The 27,380-nt window shown below is 36.1% G+C and overlaps 1 protein-coding gene across 11 annotated transcripts in view; it reads right to left on the bottom strand.

Moving 5' to 3' along the window:
• Window positions 1–27,380, bottom strand: part of ssbp3a (single stranded DNA binding protein 3a) — a 206,700-nt gene that overhangs the window by 93,870 nt on the left and 85,450 nt on the right. For all 11 annotated transcript variants that reach the window (XM_039736135.1, XM_039736133.1, XM_039736131.1 and 8 more), the window contains exon 5: window positions 16,084–16,173. In XM_039736135.1, the coding sequence (XP_039592069.1) occupies window positions 16,084–16,173 (90 nt within the window). The remainder of the gene's footprint in view (window positions 1–16,083; window positions 16,174–27,380) is intronic.

Here is a 27,380-nt window from a genome sequence, read left to right on the forward strand (position 1 = left end):
CTCACACCTAATACTACAACAGTGCTGATGTGAAAAGTTAATATATGAATACAACTTGCCATAGGAACACTACATTGCGTATGTTAATACATATCAGTAGCGTGTATACTTAAGAAATAAACATAATGCAAGTATCAAACGTTTTACAAGGCAGAGGGCTGTAAGCATCGAGTTATAGCTTCACTACCAATTAAAAATTCTGAAACATTTGTAATACTTTAAACACTGCTCTGGCAGAGAGTGCTCAAAGTTATGCAAATGTTATAATTTCTAACAAAAGTACAGTATATAAAAATATGTGAAAAAGATAAATCTCTTTAACCTTTCAGTGCTCTCGCTTCCAAAACACCACTCATTGAAAAGATTGCACTGAATCACGATAAACTTTTAGTTTTCAATGTTTTTTCCGCTTCGTTTTGGTTTATGTGCTGCTCTGGTTGATTTCATACTTCTCCATTTGTTTGGGCATTTGTCCTTTTGTTTATGTGCTACTTCATTTGTATTTATTGTTTCTGATTTGTTTTTGTGTATACAATTTGTGTTTGTGTTTTCAGATTTATTTTTGCATATTCAATTTGTTTTTGCCATTTTCTGATTTGTTTTTGCACATTCAATTTGTTTTTCTAATTTGTGTTTCCAATTTTTTTTTTGTGTTTTCTGATTTGTTTTTGTGCGATGCACTTCAAGTCCATTGTACAGAAAACTAATTTTGTTAATTTACAACCACAATAAACAATGCAAAAACTAATATACCCCTGGTTGTCAGGACAACACAGTTCAAACACAAGGAAACCACTTAACAGGTGCAATCGCCACAGGTAAGAACAGTGAGAAAGTGGAGATGTCCAAACAATCATTTATTAAAATACAAATCCATGCCACTCACATCTTCAAGAAGTTGTTTACACCAGGGTTAGATAATGGTGATTATAGAAGTGAAACATACTGTATGTGTGTGTTTGTGTGGTTTCCTTTAGCAAAGCAGAGAAAGAAAAGTAATATTCTTTTAAACCAACTATAATAAATGCAGATAATAAATAAGAACATTAATTAACTAAATACTGTGAGATTATAATAATTGGGAACAAGTTGCAATAAACACTATTTATACTGCAAAAGATAATAATGAATAAACACTATTTTGTACTTAGAATGTCACGCACATGGCACTGTCATTAAAAAAGCTTGAAAGTACTGACGCAGTTTAAACAATGTGAGGCGCTATTCACAGGATCTGTAATGTTTAAGCACAAGTATTACTGGTTACAAAGGTTTAAAACTACAGCTCTCTGAAGAAAATATAACAATGATTATGAAATAACATGCACTAATATTGCATAACAATTATTATATATATTAATAATTAATGCAGCTATTTATCCCCATTCAAAGATGGGATTAAATAGTACTGTTCTTTCATGTGAGCAGTTTTTTTCATTCTTTCTCAGCAAAATTGATATTATCCGCTCTGGCATTGTTCCAACAGGCTATGTACTTCCTGTTGTCAATCATGGCAATGTGTTGGAATCTTTTCATGTTGTTTCACTTTCACAGCTAAAAAGTACTACTGACACACTTAAACTTTCTTTCAAGTCTTCTTGATGCTATTCCACCACCCCTCTTAGTTGAAGCTTTTGATGTTCTGGGTCCATTTTTGTTAGCTATTATCAATGCTTTATTTTTTAAGCATGCAGTAGTCCGACCTTGTCTAAAAAAGGCAGACTTAGATCCAGAAGTGTTAACTAATTTTCTTTATTTCTGGCCGAAATATTACAAAGAATGTTATAATCAATTGGTTGATCATCTTAACTCCAACAATTTGAGATCTACAGTACCAATCTGGTTTTCAGTGTTTTCATGGTATTGAGGCAGCCCTCCTGAAAATATTTAATGACATATCTCTCATTGCTGACTCAGGTGGGGCTGCAGTCCTTGTCTTTCCATACCTTTCTTCAGCTTTTGACCATGAGATCTAGATCTTGCCGTTGTGGCTTGAACATCTGGGTGGGGCTTAAACGGGCTACTCTAGTTCAGGTCATAACTCACTGGTAGAGACTTCTCAGTGTTTTCCACTTTCTTGTGTACTGCTCCTGTTAAATATGGTTTTCCTCAGGAATCCATTTTGGGTACTATTTTCTTTTCTACATATCTTCATTCTATAGGAAGCTATTTATAGGAAATGTAATATTTCTTTCCATGTTATGCGGATGATACACTGATTTATATTCCTGTTTGTAACTATGCAATTAATTGGCTGCATAATTGACTTTTTGAATCATGATCCGGGATGGCTGACAATTTTCTTGATATTAATCAAAACAAAATGGAAGTGCTGATAGCTGGCCCCCTTGCCAAAGCTCAAATTGGTATGAAACTTCTGGGCTCTTGGGGATCTTGATAAAGCTACCAACTTTTGCAAACATTGTATTCCAGACAAAGTCCATAATGCTGCTTTTTGGTTGGGGCAAGAAAGTTTGATTGTTTCTCCAATATTAGGTTCTTTACATTGGTTGGCTGTTGGTTTCAGAATTGACTTTAAAGTTATGTTGCTAGTTTTTAAATCATTACATGGGTATGCCCCTGCCTATTTACCTGAACTGTGTGTTTTACACCAACCATCCAGAGAGCCTTGATCTATTATTAGTCAGTTGTCTTTTATGGTCCCTTGTACAATTATTAAGGAAATGTATCTGCTCCTTTGTCTATGTTTGAAGGTGGTATCTGCTCCTTTGTCAAAGGAGGAACAAGAGGAGTACTGCCAGAGCTCTAGAAAATGACCTCCAGCTGACTATTAGTGTGCATGTTTCTAACCAATAGACTCCAGAAGGGTGGCATGAGAGCCTGCCATCCTCTAGTGGGATCTGTTTTTGCAGTTCAATTGTATTTGCCACAGAATACACAACTGGCAGCTGTGGCATTGGCGCCCCATTGTCTTCACAGATGAGACAAGGTTCACACTGAGCACATGTGACAGACATGAGAGAGTCTGGAGATATACAGTGAACATTATGAAGCCTGCAACATCATCCAACATGACCAGTTTAGAAGTGGGTTAATGATGACCTGCAGGCGTATACCTGGGAGAGTCACAGAGACCTCCACATGCTAGGCTACGGTATCCTGACTGCTGTTAGGTGCTGGGAAGAAATACTGAGAACCACTGTCAAACCTTATGCTGGTGCAGTGGGCCTCAAGTTCCTCCTGGTGCAAGGCAATGCCTAGCCTCATTTGGCCAGAGTGTGTAGGCAGTTCATGGATAACTAAAGCATTGATGCCACTGACCAGCCCGCGTGATTCCCAGACCTGAATCCAATTGAGAAAATCTGAGACGTTATGTATTAATGCATTCAATGCCACTAAGTAGCGCAACAGATTGTCCAGGAGCTCAATGATGCCCTGATCCAAGTCTGGGAGGAGATCTCACTGGATATCATCTGCCATCTCATAAGAAGTATGCTCAGACATTGTCAGTAGTGCATATAGTATTTACTCAGTAAAGATTTTTGGCTTGAATAATTTCTTAATTGAGATCCGATGTGTGATTTAAGTATTCCCTTAATTTTTTAAGCAGTATATATGATCAAGAAAGTGCATATGATATTTATCCTGACTTTCAGAAGGCTTTCATGAGGTCCCACATGAGATCCTTGTGATCAAGTTAGATAAAGATGGGGTTCAAAGGTGCAATTTGTAGGTGGATGCAACATTGGCTTAAACTCAGAAAGCAAAGTATTATGTTATAAGATACCTTTTCTGAATAAAGTGAAATTAAAAGTGATGTCCCTTAAGTATCGGTGATGTGACCCATGGTCTTTTTAATATAACAAAGTACAGTGGAACCTCGGTTCACGAACGTCTCGGGAACATGTACAAATCGGTTTACGACCAGAAAGTCGTAAAAGGCCAACTTTTGCATCTGTTCACGACCACAGACTCAGTATACGAACAAGCCAGTTTCCCTTTCGGTTTATACGCGCCGATGATTTCCACACATGTTCAGTCTCTCCCTGTGCATTCTCTGTGCAGCGAGAGAGAGTGAGACACACACAGACGCACACAAGAGCACGCGCAAGAGACAGAGAGAGAGACATACAAGCGCGCAACAGAGAGAGAGACGGCTGGACGCATAAGGCTCGTTTTTAAAGAGAGATCCAAGCATTGTTTTAACCTCGTATTTAATGAAGACTTTTTTCTATTGGATTTTAACCTCCACTTCACTTCTGTTTACAGCAATCAGTTCATAGCGTGCATTGTTGCAATGTTACGTTTCTTGGTGGTTTATTATTTTTCAAATGTTTATTTTTTTTCCCTGTGATTAAAACTTATTAAAAAAAAGTGTTTTTAGCAAGCGGTTCATAGCGCTACAGCGCGAACTCTTGCGGTGTTAGTTTAGGTTTTCTCAGTGTTATTCAATGTTTTTATATTTGGTTTACTATTACGCTGTGCAATCTATGGTATGATTAACTATATTTGTGCTTAAAAAATATATTTACATACAGTTCGTACAGTCTGGAACGGATAAATTGTATTTACATACAATCCTATGGGGGAAATTACTTCGGTTCACGACCAAATTGGTTTACGACCAGTGTTTTGGAACGAATTATGGCCGTGAACCGAGGTTCCACTGTATCGGCTAATCAAAAAGCTGGTTAAGTTTAATGATGCCACTTAACTTGCAGTCATGGCCGAAATTATCAGCACCCCTGGAATTTTCCCAGAAAATGCACCATTTCTCCCTGAAAATTGTTGCAATTACAAATGTTTTGGTATACACGTTTATTTCCTTTATGTGCATTGGAACAACACAAAAAACAGAGAAAAATAGCCAAATCTGACATCATGTCACACAGAACTCCAAAAATGGGTCGGACACAATTATTGGCACCTTTTCAAAATTGTGGGTAAATCGTTTTATTTCAAGCATATGATGCTCGTTTGAACTCACCTGTGGCAAGAAACAGGTGTTGGCAATATAGCAATCACACCTGAAGCCAGTTAAAATGGAGAAAAGTTGACTCAACCTTTCTGTTGTGTGTCTGAGTGTGCCACACTAAGCATGGAGAACAGAAAGAATAGCAGAGAATTGTCTGAGGAGTTGAGAACAAAAATTGTGGAAAAATATCAACAATCTCAAGGCTACAAGTCCATCTCCAGAGATCTTCATGTTTTTTTTGTCCACTGTATGCAACAAAATCAAGAAGTTCACAACACATGGCACTGTAGCTAATCTCCCTGGATGTGGACGGAAGAGAAAAATTGATAAAAGACTGCAACGAAGGATAGTCCGAATGGTGGATAAACAGCCCCAATCAACTTCAAAACATATTCAAGCTGTTCTGCAGACTCAGGGTGCAATAGTGTCAGCTCAAACTATCCGTCGACATCTGAACAAAATGAAACGCTATGGTAGGAGAGCCAGGAGGACCCCACTGCTGACACAGAAACATAAAAAAACCACGCTGGAGTTTGCCGAAATGTACTTGAGGAAGCCAAAATACTTCTGGGCGAACATCCTGTGGACAGATGAGACCAAGGTAGAGCTTTTGGGCAAAGCTCATCACTCTACTGTTTACAGAAAACGGAATGAGGCCTACGAAGAAAAGAACAAAGTACCTACAGTCAAACATGGTGGAGGTTCTAAGATGTTTTGGGATATGTTTTGCTGCCTCTGGCACTGGATGCCTTGACTGTGTGCAAGGCAAAATGAAATCAGAAGACTACCAAAAGATATTGGGGCGGAATGTAGCGCCCAGTGTCAGAAGCCTGGGTCTACATCAGAGGTCACAGGTGTTCCAGCAGGACAATGGCCCCAAACATACCTCTAAAAGCACCCAGAAATGGTTGAAGACAAAGCGCTGGAGAGTTCTGAAGTGGCCAGCAATGAGTCACTTATGCAGAGATCTCAAAATTGCTGTTGGGAGAAGGCGTCCTTCAAATCTGGGAGAATTTGAGCAGTTTGCAAAAGGAGAGGTCGAAAATTCCAGTTGAGAGGTGTAACCAATGTCACACACGTGTGCATAGGAGGCAGCTTAAGGGCTTAGAGATGAATGATAATACATCTGACCTTGGGGTGGTTTACATTGATGGTCTAAGTTCCCTGTAGGTCTTTCCCGGGAAATCCCACCAGAAGCCACCACCTCGATTCGGGACACATCACTTCCGGTCCCGGCCCCAAGGACGACATCACTTCCCCCAAACTTCCTATCAAGCCTCACACCTTTTCCCTGGAAGGCAGTTCTGTTTTGGACTCTGTCTTGTAAACTTGACTCAATCATGAATCGTTTGCTGCCAGGATACCAAATTAAACGAGTGGCTGCCCCAACCCTTGCCATGTCTCTTGTCTCTTCTTCTCACACCAGCTTGTAGATGGTTATAGGAAGCGCTTGATTTCAGTTATTTTTTTCCAAAGTGCGTGCAACCAAATATTAAGCTGAGGGTGCCAATAATTTTGTCCAGCCCGGTTTTTGAGTTTTGAGTGAAATGTCAGATTTGGCTTTTTTTCTCTGTTTTTTTTTGTTGTTCCAATGCACATAAAGGAAATAAACACGTGTATACCGAAACAATTGTAATTGCAACAATTTTCTGGGAGAAATGGTGCATTTTCTGGGAAAATTCCAGGGGTGCCGATAGTTTCGGCCACGACTGTAGTAGAATGACTATTCTGAAGTCAGGAGAATTATTATTGATGGACTTGGATATAATTCAGACTTGGGGTAATGAAATGTTGTTAGGTAAAGCATTGACGTAAAAACTATTAAACATAGCAATTAAAAATATCAGGTACAATTATACAACTGGAGATTTGAAATTTGAAAGTACACCTTATGAGAAGGACCCAATAGTTGCTGTGGACTTTTTATTGCCCACATCCAGACCGTGAACAGAGGTAATTAAGAAGGCTAACGGGATGTTAGGTTGTTATGCAGCACTGTATGTAGAGTGTAAATAAAGGGAGATTATGCTTAAGCTGTATAATGCATTAGTGACCCTACATAAAATAGTGTGTGCAGTTTGGTTTCAACATTACAAAAATGAGTTGAACGTTTTCAGTATAAGCAAACCAAGATTTAAGTGGATGATTAACTGTCATACAAATAATTGCAATATATTGTTTAATTAACTTTTTCTGTTCATTTCATGCCACTATTATTGAGTAAACTTAATAATAATTTAATAATACACATACATAGTATAAAGAAGAAGAGCCTTTTATTGGCATTGAACATTGGAGCATATAAATAAAAATTGCATTTCTGTTGCCTTTTAGGCTTTGTAAACATAAGTTCTACAGTGCAGATATGACATAAATAACAACTAATACACATGGTAACATAATCAAAATAAACAATGTATTATGACCAGAATGGGCCATTTCCTTGTCATCCATAATCACAGTCAATCGTGCTCTTCACTTACTATGCGACTTTGGGCAAGGAAATCTATTTACTTAATCTGTCTTAAGAAATCCCACTGGTGTCACTATGTTGCCAGAAATGCAGAAAATTATCTCAGAGGAAGAACTTGTTGGACAAATGCACATACTAACTTTGCCATTAATGGGAACCTTGCTTACTTTTTAAAGTAAGGAGTAACTTAAAGTACATATTGTCATTAAGTAAAAATACTTGGGTTACAAAAAAAAAAAAAAAAAAAAAACATATGCATTACTATGGAAGATTATTCCCACTACTTCCAAAAAAAGAATTAAACGACTATGTTATTTTGCAGAAGTATTGTTTTTTTTTTTTTTTGCAAATGTGTTGTAGACTGCTGTCTGAGTAAAGCCTGTAGGGCTACAACAACTAATCGGCATAAGTTGGGGGAAAGCGCTGATAATCATTTATTAAAAATGTTGGCCATGAATCACTTTCACTGATTAGTTGATTATGTCATTAGGCCAAGTACATTCTGACATTCAATGGCATAACTGCTTCATTCAGTTTTGAAGGCATTTGAAAAATGGGAAACAGTAAGCAAGTGACAGAAAAGACTGCATGATCTAAGACTAATATAGCTTGAGAGCACTTCACTCTCAACGCAAAATCAAACAAAAAGGCAGTGAATTGCAAATGTGCAAGGCTGACCACATATTGCACAAGAGCACAATGGTGATGCATGAACATTTGGGGTAACATACCATTACAGGCTCTGTAAAGGAGGAAGATTACTGTCATCCCAATAAGTTGAATTTCACTTCAGCATTATAGTACTAGGGTGTTGTCCTGTTTTAGCCATTATGAATGTACAGAAAAGCCAAGCAAAATGACACCTTTTATTGACTAACTAAAAAGATTACAATATACAAGCTTTCGAGGCAAGTCAGGCCCCTTCTTCAGGCATGATGTAATCTTTTTAGTTAGCCAATAAAAGGCACCATTTTGCTTGGCTTTTCTCTACTTCAGCATTATGTGATACAAATATATGAAGGCAATGTTTCCTAAGCTTGGCATAATTACATGACTTTCAGTTAGAAGTTAGGAATAACTTAAGTTAGAGTTCATCCCTCTTCACTGCGCATATGCAACAGAATTTCATGATAGGTGAAAAAAAAAAATGTATGTCATTAGCAATAGCTAGTAAACATTCAGATTTTCACTTGCCATACTTTTTTTTGTCTGTTTTTTGACACAGTAATTTTGGTAAATTATGGTGCTGCATTACATGCTTGCAAACACATTTAACATGTGCTTACAAGAAAATAAATGCAAAGAATCCCAAGTTCCTATCTGAACAGAAAACTGTTTTTTCTCAGTCTTGCATGCAAAGAAAATTGAAGACTCCAGCACCATACACATAGAACAAAGTAGCAAATGTAGTGGCAAATCCCACAGCACAACCACTGAAACTGAAAGGAGTATCGCACATGTAGAGTGGAGCAGAAAAGCGAAAGTTCAAGACAAGCTGGCTCTCTGGGCATTTATACAATCTGGAGACAAGATGATGTGCAAGTACTGCTGCAGCAAGACTAGTTTAGCAGGTAAAACAGATTTTGTTGATAGGATCACACCGTTTCAAACATTAGAATTACACAGCAGCCTGCAACAGTTTGGTGGCTGCAAGCTAATGTGCCAAAGAATCAGCTATGGCAAAATATGTCCAGACAAAAAAAATAATTATGATGCAAAAAGACATGAACTTTCAGTTAAAATAAGCTCCAGATATTACATAGCAAAGGAAAAATTGAGCTCCACACAAATTAAATCACTTATTTTGCTGCAAAGAAAAATAACCAGGACATTTCATCAACATACAACATCGATGTTCACTGTGATGAACTAATTTGAACTATTGCTGCAGACTAAAAACAAAAAAAAAACTGAATAAAGTCATGATGGTGAAACAGACTTATCAGTGGTGGAATATTGTGGTGGTCAGATATTTACATGATGCTTTGCCATTCTGTTGCACAGAAAAGAAAAAAAAACTTTAAAATTACATTTTTCATTTTGAAGTGTCTGTTTAGTGGGATTCTGCATACATAAGCTACTTTGAGAGTTTAGTCAATTTATTGAAAACCTTTGTATTTTTAATTAAATTGTGTGTGTGCATTCATTGCACACTCAGAGCCAGACATGCTAAGTGTTTTATTATTATTTATTCTCAATATATTATTACAGAAATGTTTATAAAAAGCTATATTTTGTTTAAAATATGTACTAGTAGTTAAAAAAAAAAAAAAAAAAAAGTAAAAAATTCTTTTCTGAAATTTTTATAAAAACTTTTTTTTTTACAAATATATGGGACATTGGCTATAAATTTATGGTACTTGTAAAAGTTAGCTGTTTTCAGCTTTATTCTCTCAATCACAATCATGCTCTAACAACCCTCAACCCCCACAAGTTTTCTCGTAGGCTCTGGTAATTTTAGTGTTAAATACTGCTTTTTATTATTATTATTATTAATAGTTTTCTTTTTTATTTTGTACCAGCATGGACTAATTTAATTCAGAAATTACAACACAAGGAGTTTTCTGCTTAATTTGCATAGCATATTCTTTGGGAACACTAGGAAGTATGTTCTATCCTTAGAGAAAACTATTTTGTGTGTGTGTGCCAGCAAGTTTTAAAGGCATGTGGGAGCCCTACCAGCTAACAGGCTTAGCACACAGCTGACAATTTTGAGCATGCCAATATGATTCTACTCCTAAACATAAACTGTTTAGAATACTGACAAGAGTTTGTAACATAATTTAGCTTACCATTAAAGCACATTTATACATGCATAATACATGAATAATTTTCTGGGAAATTTATCACAGTATTATCTTCTGTGTTATTAAGCAGATTGTTTCTTTTTATTGATTAACAGTTATATATTGAACAAAAGGTTTGAATATTGATTATGAAAAGCAATTGAAATTTGCATCTCTAATTCAGAGACCTAAAGCAGTGGGGAAATGGTATTACTCAATACTTGACTGTTCTACTGGCTCAATATGGAATACCATTTTTACAAAAATTAAATAAAATGGCAATTATGCAAAAATTGCACATAAAGTACAGTGATATACATTAAGAGCCAGACTAGATGGATTGGCATCCCAGCTAGGAGACCGTAATGGATAAAGCACAAGAATGGAGACAACACAACCAGACCGGGATTAGTCCTCAAGTTTCTGTCCAATATGGAATGATCAAATAATGGATGGACGAGTGGATCTTTTGAGTAACACCTCCCCAGCACAACAGGTGGTATCATTACCCTAGCAGGAAGCTTACATATAACCCAGAAGAGCTTTCCATATGCAATGCCACGACACCAGAAGTGGTCCCAAAGGAGCCATTCTATATCATATGGCAGAGTTGGGAGACAGACAACAAAACTAACATGGAGGAGTGGAAGGAGACCGAGCAGCTTAATCAATCACGAAGTATACTGCTGGATTGACCATAAAAGCCTGTGAGTCTCTGGGTAATAAATAATTTTTATTTTCTATGTTTGGTGGAGTTGTGTCTGATGTTCAGTTGTGCCCTCTTGCTGTCACAATATAAATGAGTCAATAAACTGTGAAAAAAGAATAATAAAAGACATTTAATAATTATGAAAAGACATCTAATTATTAAGAAAGGCAATGTAATTATTGTATTATTATTAGAGACTTTATTTTACAATTATCTTTTTCATAATTCGACTCTTCTGGACAACACATCTCCAAATGGCTATTTAATTGCTGGTGCTATTTGTTTGAGTAGACCTCTTTTCATGAAGGCTTTATCACATGTCAATCAAGGCAAAGACCACCCAGCTTAATCCTTTGCTGTTGATTACTTTTCCCTGACTATAGGCAGTAGGTTACTTGCAATCAAACTGTCAAATAAGCAGAGGCAATTGAAAGTTGGGATGGTTAGTTTGAATAGAAAGAGAACGTTAACACATGATTATAACCATTCTACATTAAAGAATGGGTAAAAAGAAATAATATGATGAATTATGTACAATGTCTACCTCCTCTGTGTTCTGTCTGTGGTGGAGCCCTTTACTAAGCTGCAAAAGCATTTAAACGGACCAAGTCTTGCTGCTGCTCTTAGCTTGTGTTGTAGCCAGGGCTTGAAGTGGGCTTGTATTGTATCAGTACTTGCCAGTATGTGTTTTTTGAGCTGCAGCATAGCAGCACATTGCTCTCTGATCCCAAAGGGAACCCACCCAAGTTCTCCAGAATATTGCATATATTGCCACCAAGGGCCCCACATCTGCCACCCCATCCAATCAAGTTTGAAATACTATGTATTTTATTTCACATCATGGGGATTAAGAAGAAACTGACAAAATTGAGAGTACTGTGTGTACTCATGGAGGGAACATTCTAACCACATCTGTTCTGAGCTTCAACTGACTTTCCTTCATCCACTTCATATCTCATTTTTACATGTGGCATTCCACCCCATCTTTTTTTTTTTTTTAACTGTGTAGAAAAAAGTTTTTCTACCGAGAGGATGGGTTGATTTTACCCATAAATATGAATATACTAAAATGTACTCTCTTAGTGGATATCTACACTGGCCTAAATGTACTGTTCTATCAAATTTCTGCTCTTTAACCAAGCGGAAAACAGCCTTTTTGTTTATGAGTTAATCTCTCAGTCAACTTGGCATATATATATACAGTAATCCTCGCTATATCGCCGACTTTCGAGGCTTCACTCTATCGCTGGACTTTATATGAAAGCATAATTAAATATATAACGTGGATTTTTCGCTGCTTCGCGGGTTCTGTGGACAATGTGTCTTTTTACTTCCTGTACATGCTTCCTCAGTTGGTTTGCCCAGTTGATTTCATACAAGGGACGCTATTGGCGGATGACTGAGAAGCTAACCAATCAGAGCACGCAGTTAAGTTCTCCTGACTGAGAAGCTAACCATTCAGAGCACGCAGTTAAGTTCCTGCGTGCTGAATGCAGTGTTAACCAGGAAGTCTCGTCTCGCTCATTCAGCATCAACGTGTTTTGCTGTGTAAAGAGTTGTGCTCTTTTGTGTTTATCTTTGTGCATAGTCAAGCCCTTCATTATGGCTCAAAAATGATCTGCTACTGCTTCAGGGGCCATGCCCAAGCGCAAACGGAAGATGTTAACGATTGCGAAAAGGTAAACGCTTTGGATTTGTTGAAGGCTACGATTCTTTTTATTTAAAAGTAGGAAAGGAATATAAGATCTACGCCGCAGTGTCCTTTTAACCAGGGTGCAAAACGAGTTGTAAGTGGATGTAATAAGGTAGTAGTCTGGATGGAATCTGCTTTAGGGATTTGGATTGAAGACTGCCAGAAGAAGAACAACGGCAGTGCTACACAATTGCCTGAAGTGGCTCCTTTGGAAGGGCTGTAAAGCCCTCCTTTGTTGTGTAGCAAAATTAAACTCATTGTTATCGGACAAGTCATCGTGTCATTGTTGGTGAGTAACCATAATTAATTTTCTACTTACAGTACTTAGTACATGTATGTACATTTAGTGTCACTGTACACACATTTACTGTATACTATTTTTCTTGCATTGTACATATTTATTGCTGGTGGCCTGTCTATCGTAAATGCTGTAACATATGTGATATCGGAGACACTCAATATCTTTAAAATAATATTTAGGTTTTACTGTATATAAACAGTGTGTTTATATACATAATTTCAATGAATCTTACCTAATATCTAAGAGAATACAAAGGGATTATGCTGTATAACTCTGGGAATATTTATAAACAGTGTGGGAGAGTTTATAAGGGCTTAAAATATATAAAAATAACCATACAAACATATGGTTTCTACTTGCGGATTTTCACCTATCGCGGGGGGTTCTGGAACGCAACCCCCGCGATCGAGGAGGGATTACTGTGTGTGTGTGTGTGTATATATATATATATATATATATATATATATACATATATATATATACACACACACACAGACATACATACGCAAGCACAGCATTTATATTAGTGAGACATGCAACTTAAGATCCTCATTGTGTTGGCTAGGTTAAATCAGTACAGGTGCTGAGCCATGTCAATTGCATTTATACAATGTGATAATAAGCATGAAAAAACTAAACATCTAAAAATATCACAAACTCCAGATATACAACTGACAGGAAAATAGTAAACACTAAAGTTAATACTAAATATATTTCACTTCCGAAAATGAATGGTTAATGGATAAGGTTCTTAACCGTAACTATCTAATTAGATTAGTCAGAGATTGGAAAAACTGCCTAAGAAAATACCAACTTTCAACAAGTGTTAATGTTAACTGCTGCCAGCTACAACATGGTTTGTTACCACGAGCAATTTTCTTAATTAACAGACATTAATTAGCCATTTAGCAATTTTGCAAGAGTTTGTTTAGCAGCTTCACCAAACATGAATTCCACTGTGATAATGGTGCTGATTAGAGGGTACCCTAATTAACAGCACAACAGAAGAGTAATTGAAATTACCCAAATTAAAAAGGGAGGGGAAGCTGGTGAAAGCTGATCACATTTGCACCTGCAGTTCTTTTATAAGGGTGAGAAATGGCTACAATAAATGTACAGTAACGTAAACTTTAAAATTTTCTCTAAAGAAGGCAAGAAAGAAGAAAAGTTAATTAGTAGGAAAGGCACACAGATAACTCATCCTTTCTCAAGGAACAAATTATAGAACAGCAAGATATTTTAACTGAAACAAATAATTAGATAGTGCCACTTCACACTATCATTGAATATTGCATCCTATTTACAGGAACTTAAAGACAGCAAGCCAGCAATAACTCTATAAATAACATGGCAGTTACCCAAAAAGACAAGTTGCGAAAATTAACTTCAGACTGTCATGTCTATTCTAAGAAAAGAAGTCACAGAAATAAAATTATACCTCTTAATTGACAAACAAATGTGTATAAACAGTCTTTGTACAAAATAAAAACATCACCAGATAGCTTTAATGCCAGAAATTTTAGATACCAGCCTCAGAATTCCCAATAATGAATGGACTGAGAATGAAAAAGCCTTTATTAGCAGCCGCAAAATGCAATCTTTTAAAGCAACCCTGCTAAGACATCTATTATGGTTTTGGTAGGAAAACCCAATCTTATGAAAAAGTATTTTTCCTTCTTAAAAAAAATCCTGCACATCAATCCATACGTCTTCTTATGTATTGTTCAAAATAGATGTGAGAATTACAAAAATCTTGACAGTGTCTTTTCCCTGGATTAAGATTACGTGAGGGCTGTGGTTCCTTTCTGCACTGTTAGGGAAATTTAGCCTGATTTGTTATTTCATTTTTATTTTAATGACTTTGCTCAGGTATGCTACTTTTAGCCTGTCTTGCAGCCCTAAATTGGTGCCATGACGGTTTCAGGATGCATTCTCTGCTCAGCTGAATCTCATTAGAAACAACGCACAATATGAAGTACCATTATCCCAGAGCTAGGTTAAATGACTCATGCATGCAGGGTAAACTCATCAAATTTTACATACATGTGCATTGTATCTTTTCTTCTCTAAGCAATGGTTTCTAAATGAAAGCAAGACAGAATAGCAGGATTTTTTTTATTTTAGTTTCAAAAAGGAATTTTACCTCCCATAAGCCTTAAGAAATCTTGGTCCATTTCCTGAACATTACATTAAAATTTTTCTTTAATCAAGCATTTCCCCATATTTAAGTCATGACCCCAAACCACCACAGATGGGGCCATATAATTTCTAGACTTATTTACTGCTATTTATAACTGCAAGTGTAAACTTTTGTTATGCCACCACTGCATCTGCTTACCACTACTTCTCTGTGGTATCGAAACTGCACAGGTCTGGTTTTTGATGCAATACTCTGTCCATGTCCACCAGCCCTCAATGTCACCATAATAAACAAAATGTCACACAGAGTGGTCATAATCCAACAGCTAACACAAATCGCGATAATAAATTGGTATAATTTTTCACACAATAAAAAGCAAAGTTTGAAAATACCACCTGGGTAAAGCCAGGAAGGTGAGCTACAGTTTTCAAGTATTACACTATAATCTAATGACAGAGAAAGACCAACACACGTTTACATTTTTTTTTAAACACTTATTTCCCTCACTACTTTAGTCATCAACTCACACCAGTTATGACATCTATGAACCCATCCAACCCTTTAGTCCCAATGTAAGCTGCTAAAAACAAAGTATTTTTAAAATATATAAAAGTAACATTTCACTTTAGAACACAATTTTATGCGGCAATTTAATACATACCATGATCGTGAAAAAAAAGACTTGAGAATAACAAAGTTCTTTAATATACTGCATGAAAACCTTCATAACATACTCTTATTTTCATGTATTTCACATTAGTACTACACCTAAGAAAATTTTATACTAACAAAGCTAGCAAAACTGCAAAGTTGAACTTGCACGTTAATTTCATACCTTTTACAAATTAGCACAATTAAGATTAAGGCGGCATAACTCTCTTAACCTCAAAGTTATCTTACAATATATCTGCACTTAAGCTGCTGATGTAGTATCAACTGTAAGCAGTGTACTTAGCTGGGACCTAGTAATCGAAGAAACTAAAGACAAAGAATGTGCCACGGAGAGGTCCAGAATTTCGAGAAGGCACAATGAGAAAAAGCTTACCTGAAAGAATCCTGGAGGAATAGGTCCTCCTGGTAAGCCATCACTGGGAGGAATGTTTCCGAGTACAGGACTTGGAGCTGCTGCTGCACTCTGAGCAAGACAAACACAGAAGAAAACAAAAAACAATAAACATTAAACATACAGGATATTTTTGGAATGTATTTTTACAGACGCTCTTTTGACTAACCGTAGGTAAACTATGTATTCTTGAACTACTGAAGAATAATGCAACCCCAGGTTTATTTTCTCCAAGATTTGTTTTTTTTTCCCCTATGACCACAATTATTGTTAAAGAAACAAACACATACTTCTAACATATTAAAAGAAATACATGTATAATAGCTATATCACTGACATTGTTCTACAATGCATATAATGCAGTTACAATGAATAAGGAAAACAGGCGTTTTGAACTTGGCTAACAGAAGGGTGATTCATCTGTCTAATGTCACATGTTTTACTTTGTGCTTCAGTAGACTGAGTTGCTGCAATTATTTCTTAGACTGTCATATTTACCTAATGATTTTCCACAAACATTTGTTACAGTTGTATGCATTTATCCAAAGGAAAACTCTGATATTGCAACTATTTAATTATTTAACCCTGTACCATTCACTTCTAGGAGGGAGTTTTGTTTTTTCTTATATACATAAAAAAAATTACCTTCTATTGAGCAAAATCTTTTCTAGCTGATAGAGCATGCTGACGGCTGAAGCTCCTCAACTAATCACAAATTTTCAAAATGAAGGATGTCATTCACGCGGTCAGCATTACGGAAACTAATTATCATAATGCATTCATATCAGGACTAGAAAAATGATTTCTCACAATAACTAAAACTCTTCAATACATACCAGTGGTTCTAAAATGATTACTTGATCAGCTCCAAAACATTTACTGAGAACTGAAGTTTATTCACCTTATTAATACAGAACTACAAACCTTAATAATTATATTCAAAGAAGGTAACTTGCACTGTATTAGACATTATAAAATAATTTAATGATCTTATCAGAAGACATTTAATTAGAACCAGAGCATGATACTAATCTTCCTACTTCACATACACAAGCATAACATAATAGCTTTTTTTAATAGACTTTGTATTAATAACAAATCAAAAAACCAGCACTGGACAATGCCTAGCCAAAATGTTATGTTCTGTCTATAAGTAATTTGACAATGAAGGATACCAGTGGAGAACAAAGGATTATCAAGGGAAAAATATTTTCACTTTTACACTAGGCTGTAAACTTACTTCAAACATTAATCTTGAAACCAAATGACAAACTGATGGTATATTTACACAACTTGCATTAAAAAAATAAAATCATTAGTCTTACGATGTTTTATGGAAAATAAAAAGTACAATTGTTACTATTGACTGTTTAATCTAGTATAGTAATGTTTAATATTTTTTTTAATTTTATATACGTTGTTAATCCCCAAGGGGAAATTGTCTTTTGCATATCCTTTGGGGATCAGAACACAGGGTTAGCCATTGTATAGCACTCCAGAATAATTTTCAGGTTATGGGCCTTGCTCAAGGGCCCGACAGAGTAGGATCTTTTCTGGCATTAATATGATGTGAACTAGCAACCTTCCAGATACCAGCACAGATGCTTAGCCACAGAGCCACCACTACAATTTACTTTGTTTCAATATTTTCATCAGCCAAGTCAAAATGCAAAACACTTGTGGTGTGAAAAATATCCCAATTTATTTCAAATCCACTATTTATGGAATCTAACATGACTAACTGATTATACACTTACAAACATGACTTGTCTTAAAAAAAACACAAGCTGGAGCAAATAATGCTCTAAGTTAATATTTTTATAAGCAATATACTGTAAAAAGTCATGGTCTAAACTTGAAATACAGGAAAGGGAGTAATAAGTTTAAAAAATTAACATGCAGAAGGGAATAAGGGAAATGCCATGGATATTCATGAGAGAAAGCAGAAATTGCGTCACCAAGCAAGATTACTAATAAAAGGATGTGAAGCAAAATTGCAAGGATTAAAAGATATCTGCATCTTCAATCACCTTAACGAGTTTAGTAGAAGATAGCTACTTAACAATGGAACCAGATGACCCATCCAGCTACAACACAGACAGTTAAGAGAAAAACCAGAATATAATAAAAGGACTTCCAGAAATTAGATGAGAGTCAGGGGATTTCTAACAAGCAGCCAGCACCAGCTTGGATACAACAGAGTGTACAAGGAGAAAAGTCTCTGCTGCAGTATAGAGATGAAAATAAGGGCAGAGAGGTTCAGAGTGAGAAAGATATGGGGTGATAAAAGAATCAAGTATATAATCAAACAAAAAAAATGAAAGGGAGGGACATGGACAGTACCAAAAATGTATCGGGTCATTTACAGAACAAATGTGGAAGTAGAGGTTAGTGGAAAAACCTACAGCACAACCCTTTTGTGGAATATCATGCAGATGGTATACAACCTTATGCTGAATATGTTCAGGATAATGATTTTTGGAGGAAGGAGAGATATATTTAATTATAGCACTCCACAGTAAAGGAGGAGAGGATGAGAGGTCTCATTTCTAAATTAAGTGTAGTGGTGAAGACATTTTGAATTTTTTTATTTTCGTAAACAAAGCTACATAATAGGTGGATATAAACATTGAATTGGGGAGAAACAGAGAAACAGGCATCAAAAACAGGTGGTAGGTAAGACATAACACCACATCTTAAGGACGAAATCCCAGATGGAGGTAAATGAAGGAGGAGGGAATTGACAGTCCCCAAAAACATGTCCAACATAAAATGCTTAAAACAAGGTCTTCCTGCATCCCATATAAAGGGAAATGAAAAGATCTTACAATGTCCAAAAAGTACGAAGGGAAGCACAGCGATGAAAAAAATCAAAATGAGAAATAACACTCATTTTAATAATAGTCTTTCATGAATAGAAATCCAGGAGAAGAAAGGACTAAGAAGACAGCAACAAGCTGAAGTCTGCCATCTTCTATACTAATAAAGTAACTACAATGCCTAAGTATCTAAATGTCCTTGGCACCTGTACAGATGGCCAAAGAGAGCATTTTTAGTAAGGAATTAAATAAGTCAAGGGTGTGGGGGAGATCCAAAGAAACATTGTCCAGAAAGGTCAGGATATCTTTAGTGTAAAGCAAGATTTCTTCAGGGTACACAGCACAGTGTTGGGGAAATCCATCCCAATTTACAAAAGGAAATGAACAGACTGTAAAAGGTGACACAAAGAAAAAAATAAAGGATGTATGTAAGTAGACCACCTTGTCTACCACTTTTGTAATAGCTAAATACTTGGGAGATGTCTGAAATTAGGAAACATAACTGCTGAAAGGGAGTAAAAAAGGGTTTTGATGATATTAACAAACTCTTCATCAAATGTCATTGTACATAATACACTCCAGAGAACAGCCCTGTTCATACACCCGACTCTTGATGTAATGAGAGAAGGGCAGCTGGACTTAGGTTGAAGCAATGCCAATAACATGAATTATTATAAAATAAAAAGTTAAAGTTCAGTCACTGAGAAGGAAATGGCTAAAAAAAAAAAAAAACCCAGATTTTCTAGAAAGTCTAGGAGGTGATGGCACTTACTGCTAAGGAACACTAATTTGGTTTTAGTGGTTAAAACATAGGCAAGAGTGTCCCACCTGTGAAAGGTAATTACCAATAATTTGTTAGGATTACCACTAGACAGTGGACCTCAAACTACACTCTTTAGAGCAGCGAGCAATTCAATTCCAATCTAGCATTCTAATTATTATTTCAGGGCAGAGGCTGACCACATGGTGGTGTGTGCTCTCTGAAGATGAGTCATGATTCATCTTGCAATATCTGTTTGGCTCAAACCAGACCACTTGTGAACCCTATTTTTAATCTGGCATATTTCTTCTTTAACAGATTATCCAAACAAATTCAGAATCACTTACAGTGCCAGAGTTAAATGAAATCATGATGAATTCAAGTTCAAAATAAGCGAATGGAAAACAAAAATGTAGTGGAGTCTACACTGGCAGTTATGGTGGGAAAAAAAAAGTATTCTGCTTTGCTTTGTTAAGTTTGACTCGATTGTATGGAATGTTATCTGCTACTAATTAAAATCAATAAAACAAAATTATAAAAAATACCAAGATTATCCAGGATACTTTTATGTGAAGCATGTAATTTACAAAAAATAAATAAATAAAATCAGGATTGTTAATAAAGTCACTTCTTAATGTTTGGGACATTTGCTGTTTAAATTTTTTTTTTTTTTTTTTTTTTTTTTTAAATCAAACTTTTCACCTGAAGGCTAGATATTTCAGAACTCCTATGCTGTTTAAAAGGTATTTCACTAACTCCGTGGTAAGAACATATTATGTATATTAAGAGGTCTAATATACCAGAGTTTCCTTTGTCCTCTTTAGGTAAATACTACTTCTACAGTAGATGCTCTTCAGCTCCTAGTTAATCCTTCTTAAAATTCTTCTCCCTTACATATTTTATGATTTACTTAGAGAAAACCTTGATGAATTTTTGATTTACAAAGGCACTTTTTCTAAACTAAAGCTGATGCCATAGACTGCTTGGAAGAGCACACACCAAAAGTATACTTCACTCCAGTTATATTGCTCAATGAACAAATTTACAAATGCAAGTACGAATTTCACTGTACTCTACACATGTAACAATGACCACATAAACAAGTAAATAATTAGTAGCATACTGACAGTTACTGCAAGCAACTCATGCAAAATTAGCCTTATAAAAAAACTGGCTTTAACTTTGTTACTTATGTCACCCATTAGTATATTCAGAATTGCAGACTGCAACCTTGTCACTCCACATACCTGTACAATTAAAACATGCCGTATAAGTTTCATCATGGTTTATTGTAATAATTGATCTTTCCGTAGATGCAAAAGCCTAACAAGTACCATAAACACAATGTATGCCAATTTTTTTTAAGCAATGAAGTGCGCTGTTTTAGGAACACAATTAACAGCATGTCTCTGAAAGGCAAAGTAACCCTTAACACATTACATAAATCATTATTAAAGCTGACTGCTTCAAACCAGCTTCATGATCTGGAACATAAGCTTCTGACCAAAATGGATGTTTTCAAACACTGACTAATAAATTTTATTTTATAATGGATACAGCAAATAGAGAAGCTCAATTAGTCACTGTTGGAAACTAGACACTGATGTATACTAAGGTTGTCATGATAATCAAATTCACAACTTCAATAGAATACCTTGAAAAGTATCCATATTTAGCACTAGTTGAGATACCACTGTTGAGGAGTGATGCACAAAAAATTGAAAAATCCAACTTTTTTTAAAAATAATATAAACTACATTGCTTTTGAAGGAAAGTGAGAGTAGTAGTGTATCTGATATAGACAGAACTAGTACTACGTTAAATGATTTCAGATTAGATTTTTATTGAAAAATTATTATTGTTAACAGGATGACATAGCCAGTTGATTTCAAACTTGACACAGCTATCAAGAGTATTAATTCTTCTTGCATCTATATAGGTTTTCCTCTAGGTGCTCTGGTTTTCACCCCACTTTCCAAAGACATTTAAGGAATTAAACTGTCACACTAAGAGTAAGTCTAGGTTTATGTACAAGTCCTGTGTTATGTCAGAGAAGCTAACTTCGCCGAACAAAGGCCTGGCCTAAGAACTGGTTTAAGTCAAAACTGCAATAACCTGATGGTGGCCAAGGGAATACTACTGTATGTAAAACTACAAAGACAATGTTTCTATTTTGTAGCTTATATGCTAAATGTTAAATCTAGGAGTGACCGATGCATTCAATGTGGAGATGGGATTACATCAGGAAACGGATCTGACCCCTTTCTTATTTGCAATGGTGATGGACAGGTTGATTAGAGAGGAGTTTGTGGATGATATTGTGATCTGTAACAAGAGTAGGGAGCCGGTTGAGGAGACCCTGCAGAGGTGGAGATATGCTCTAGAGAGGAGAGGACTTAAGGTCAGTAGGAACAGGACAGAAAACATGTGTGAAGGGAAGGTCAGTTGAATGGTGAGGAGGTGTGGAAATGCAAGCAACAGGGGCATTAGCCTTTTATACCATGACTCAACACCTCCATAACCAGATCAAAGAGGTAAGGATTTAAAGAAGATCCCCAGTGCAGACCTACTTTAACTAGGATCTTGTCTGCTACCCTAACACTGCTTTTAATTTTGCTCCCTCATATTAAACTTAAATTTACTTAATAAGTACTTCATGTATAGTGGTTGCTCAAAGAAAGCCTGGTGGAAAAACACATAATGCACACAGAGAAAGTAAAATATTCATGACTTCATTTATAGGAACCACCATTTAAATCCCCAAAGGGTGACTGTCTTCAATTAGTTTATTTATACTATTAGGTTCCCTGAGGTATTTATCTTAGTACTCCAGTTTATTCTTGTATCCCAACACTAAACAGTGGCTTATCAGGTATTCACCGTTAATGGTGCATGCCTTTGCTGGTTGCAGTCACATGTCTGTCATTACAATAATGTACAAGTATGAGGAATGAAAGCATTTGAATTTTGCAAAGACTTGGAGCCAACTCAACTATTATTCACTAGAAAATTCAAATGCAGTTCCATTATTTTATAATTATCTTTTTTTAAAACAACAATTTCAAATAAATATGACTTGCACATGGTACCTACAGTGGGCAAGTACATTGTTATGCATTTCAACTCAAGCATTCTAAGACCTGAGTGACCAGAGTATATGCCTTTCTCTGATCAGTAGGTCTGGTGAGGTATTTGGTAATATAAAGAATACCAATTTACCATAACTAACATAAGCATGGCATGTGATGCACACAATTCCCAAGGAAACACTACTAAATAGATTCAGACATGGTTTTCTATGCACTGTTCAATTGATAAATGTTGCAGTGTTGTACAGCCTGTATTACTGCCTCTTATGCTCCTCAGTTGTCAGTACCATTGTGAACTTCAATATCTGCTAAAACTGTGCAAGGAAAACAATAGTGAGTGATTCTGCCTTTGTCTTGCAGGGCATTAAGGTATATGCCTGAAATCAATCTATGCTAGTATTTATTAACTATACTTTTTTTTAGTTAAATCAAATGGTATTTAAAGAGGCTAACAGAAACCAACTTAGGTCTGAAGCACTGAGGTCTGTTTAAATAAAATACAAAACACCCTTGTGTAATGAATACCACAGCGAAGAAAGGATCAGTAAATGTCAAGTGTATATGCAAGTAAGAATTTCACTATCCTCTACATATTTGACAATAATGATCCTATAAACATTGGTTCCATTACAATGTAATATTTTCATGGCTTTAATCTTTTTTTTTAATCACCTAGGACAAGTACTTTCTATGTTTAAAACAATACACTAAAAACAGTATCAAAGGAATGCATCTAGAAGCTTTCCTACTAAAGCCAATCTCTACCCAAGTCATCATATAAAATAATGCTGACCTCCATCACCCCAACTTCTTCCCCAATACAGTACATTACTTGAGCTGAATTTTGCAGCTGCAGAACACACAGCCAGACAGCAAATTACTCATAGACACATATCATTCAACAAATGAGGCCTTGATATGTTTTCTACGGATACACAGCAAACTAGCAAAACAGCATCCATTAATCAAATTTTGCTGGAAGTGCTATGTATTTATGTGTTCAGTTAAAGCAATCCCAACAACATAATCAAGAAGTTTATTAATACCACATTAGTTTAAGATATAGTGTCTTGATTCAACCTAAATAACTTAGTCGTCCTCAATCCATCCAGACTCCTCCTCTGTCTTAACAGTAAGACTAGCTATAACAGGGAAAGCAGCTTAGTTTCATTCCAATTAAAGCTCACTGTCATACTGTCCCCAGTCCCTTAAGTCCTGACCTGTACAGTAATCAGATTTTATTACTCTCGTGACAACAGGAGAGCTGAATAGTTTAAAAAAAAAAAATCAAAACTGGCATTAAAAACTAGAATTTTTATTGCTACTTAAAACTTATTTTCACCTATAATATTTTAAAAATAACGCAGTGGCACTAAAATCAAGCATGCAAAGTATTTTATTCTGAAAATTCTGGGTAACGCAATTATATAAGGTTTTACATTAATCAGCAACATTTTAAAGGAAAGATTCTTTAAGCTGCACTTTTTGCAAGCAGAAATAAAATTGCAAAATTGATAGGTTCAAGATTTCTACAGGTGCATCTCAGTAAATTAGAATATCATCGAAAAACACTTTATTTCAGTAATTCAAATCAATAAGTGAAACCCATAAATTACATCTATTCATTGCACACAGGGTGATATATTTCAAGTGTTTATTTCTTTTTATCTTGCTGATTATGGCCAACAGGTAAAGAAAACCAAAAATTCAGTATCTCAGAAAATTAGAATATTGTGAAAAAGTTCAATATTGTAGACTGATGGTGTCACACTCCACTCATATAATTAACCCAAAACACTCCTGTAAAGGCGTTCTGAGCCTTTAAATGGTTTCTCAGTCTGGTTCAGTAGGCCACACAAATCATGGGGAAGACTACTGACTTGACTGTTGTCCGTAAGACAGTCATTGACACCCTCCATAAGGATGGTAAGCCACAAAATGTCATTGCTAGAGAAGCTGGCTGTTCACAGAGCACTGTATCCAAGCATAGTAAACCCTTGTTTATCGCAGTTAATCCGTTCCAGACTCTACAGCGATAAATGAATTTCCAGTAGGATTCTTTATTTATAAATCTAATATTTTTGCAGTTAGAGCATAGAAAACCTGTTTACGACCTTCTAAATACGTTTTTTTAACATTATTAGAGCCCTCTAGACATGAACACCCTTTAGTCAAAAGTTTAAACTGTGCTCCATGACAAGACAGAGAGGACAGTTCTTTCTCACAATTAAAAGAATGCAAAATACCTTCCTCTTCAAAGGAGTGCGCGTCAGGAGCAGAGAATGTCGGAGAGAGAGAAAAGCAAACCATCAAAAATCAATATGTGCTGTTGTACAGGCTTTTAAGTATGCGAAGCACCGTGATAAAGCAGCCGCAAGGAAGGGAGCAATGTGAAGGTAGTCTTTCAGCATTTTTAAGAGGAGCATTGGTAACCTCTAGGCAAACAGCCTCTGTGCAAACAGCCCCTCTGCTCACACCCCCTCCCGTCAGGAGCAGAGAATGTCAGAGAGAGTGGGAGAGACAGAGAAAAGCAAACAATCCAAAATCAATAGGTGCTGTTAGAGCTTTTAAGTATGTGAAGCACCATGCAGGAAACCTATCGTATATCATTGAGGAGTTTTATTTAATACGTAATACGTGCTCTGATTGGGTAGCTTCTCAACCATCCACCAATAGCATCCCTTGTATGAAATCAACTGGGCAAACCAACTGAAGAAGCATTTATCATAAATTAAAAGACCCATTGTCCGCAGAAATCTGCGAACCAGCAAAAAATCCATGATATATATTTAGATATGCTTACATTTAAAATCCGCGATGGAGTGAAGCCGCGAAAGTCAAAGTGCGATATAGCGAAGGATCACTGCATATTATTGGAAAGTTGAGTGGAAGGAAAAAATGTGGTAAAAAAAGGTGTACAAGCAACAGGTAAACCGCAGCCTTGAGAGGATTGTGAAGTACACAGCCCATTCAAGAATTTGGGGGAGTTTCATGAGTATAACTGTCACATTCCTTGTGTCAAGCCACTCCTGAACCAGAGACAACATGGACTTACCTGGGCTAAGAAGAAAACGGAAAGGACTGTTGCTCAGTGGTCAAAAGTCCTCTTATTTCATTTGGAAATCAAGGTCCCAGAGTCTGGAGGAAGAGTGGAGAGGCACAGAATCCAAGTTTCTTGAGGTCCAGTGTTAAGTTTCCACAGTCAGTGATTATTCATGACCATGTCATCTGCTGGTATTGGTTCACTGCATTTTACCAAATCCAAACTCAGCACAGTCGTCTACCAGGAAATTTTAGAGCACTTCTTGCTTCCCTCTGCTGACAAGCTTTATGGAGATGCTGATTTAATTTTCCAGCAGGATTTGGCACCTGCCCACAATGCCAAAAGTACCAAAGCCTGGTTTAATAACCATGATATCACTGTGCTTGATTGGCCAGCAAACTCATCAGACCTAAACCCCATATTGTCAAGAGGAAGCTGAGACACCAGATCCAACAATACAGACAATGAAGGCCACTATCAAAGCGTCCTGGACTTCCATAACACCACGGCTGTGCCACTGGATGATCGCCTCCATTCCATGCCATGCCACACTGATGCAGTAATTCATGCAAAAGGAGGCCCGACCAAGTATTGAGTGCGTACATGCACATATTTTTCAGTAGGCCAACATTTCTGTATTAAAAGTCTTTTTTTATTGGTCTTATGTAAAATTCTAATTTTCTGAGATACTGAATTTTGAGTTTTCATTACCTGTAGGCCATAACCAGCAAAATGAAAAGAAATAAATGCTAGAAATATATAACTCTGTGTGTAATGAATCTATACAGTATATGAGTTTTGAATTAAATTACTGAAATAAATTAACTTTTCCATGATATTCTAATTTATTGAGATGCACCTGTATAAAACTACATAAGACTCTTATTAATGAAAATCAGATGACTATCCAATCATACGTCTACACTGTAACGTAGTGTGATTACATAGTGTCTTCCTCATTTAAAACTGCATTTAAAATCAAACTACCATCTATGACACAGATGGCAGTGCATACATACTGCAACATATACTGTTAGAGTAAACATGAGTATTAGTGTAAGTGGTGTAGAAGCCTTATTTTAACTCTTCACTATCTTTATAGGGTCCATGCAAGAGTGCTCACCCCACTGCCTTTTCGGTGTCTTATTTAAAATTTGATGTTTCATTCAACTTCAAATTATATTTCTGTCTTAAAAGAAGACCTAATGTCTGAAACAAAGTAGAAAAATGAGAATGCCTTAGGCAGCCTAGAGCACTATAGATTTTTTAATTCGTTAACATGACATTTTTTGATTATATAAAAATTTCATGTAACTCATATATCAAAGTTTGTTAAAACTGGTGTAATATGTGTCAGTTTCAACTATGTGGTGTATTTGAGAACCTCTATTAATCTGTTCACCATATACAGTATATGCTAATCATTACATCCCTCTTTCTTTTCTTGCGTTTGTTCATTTGACATTCTAGCGCATATCTTTGTGGTTCTGTTGCCTTTCTTCGTCAGAAATTCTAGCTATTACATCAGTATTTCTTTGTGCTGCTTGTTTCCTCTGTTCATTGGACAC

Source organism: Polypterus senegalus, chromosome 14 (assembly GCF_016835505.1).
Source record: "Polypterus senegalus isolate Bchr_013 chromosome 14, ASM1683550v1, whole genome shotgun sequence".
Taxonomy (NCBI): Eukaryota; Metazoa; Chordata; class Cladistia; order Polypteriformes; family Polypteridae; genus Polypterus; species Polypterus senegalus.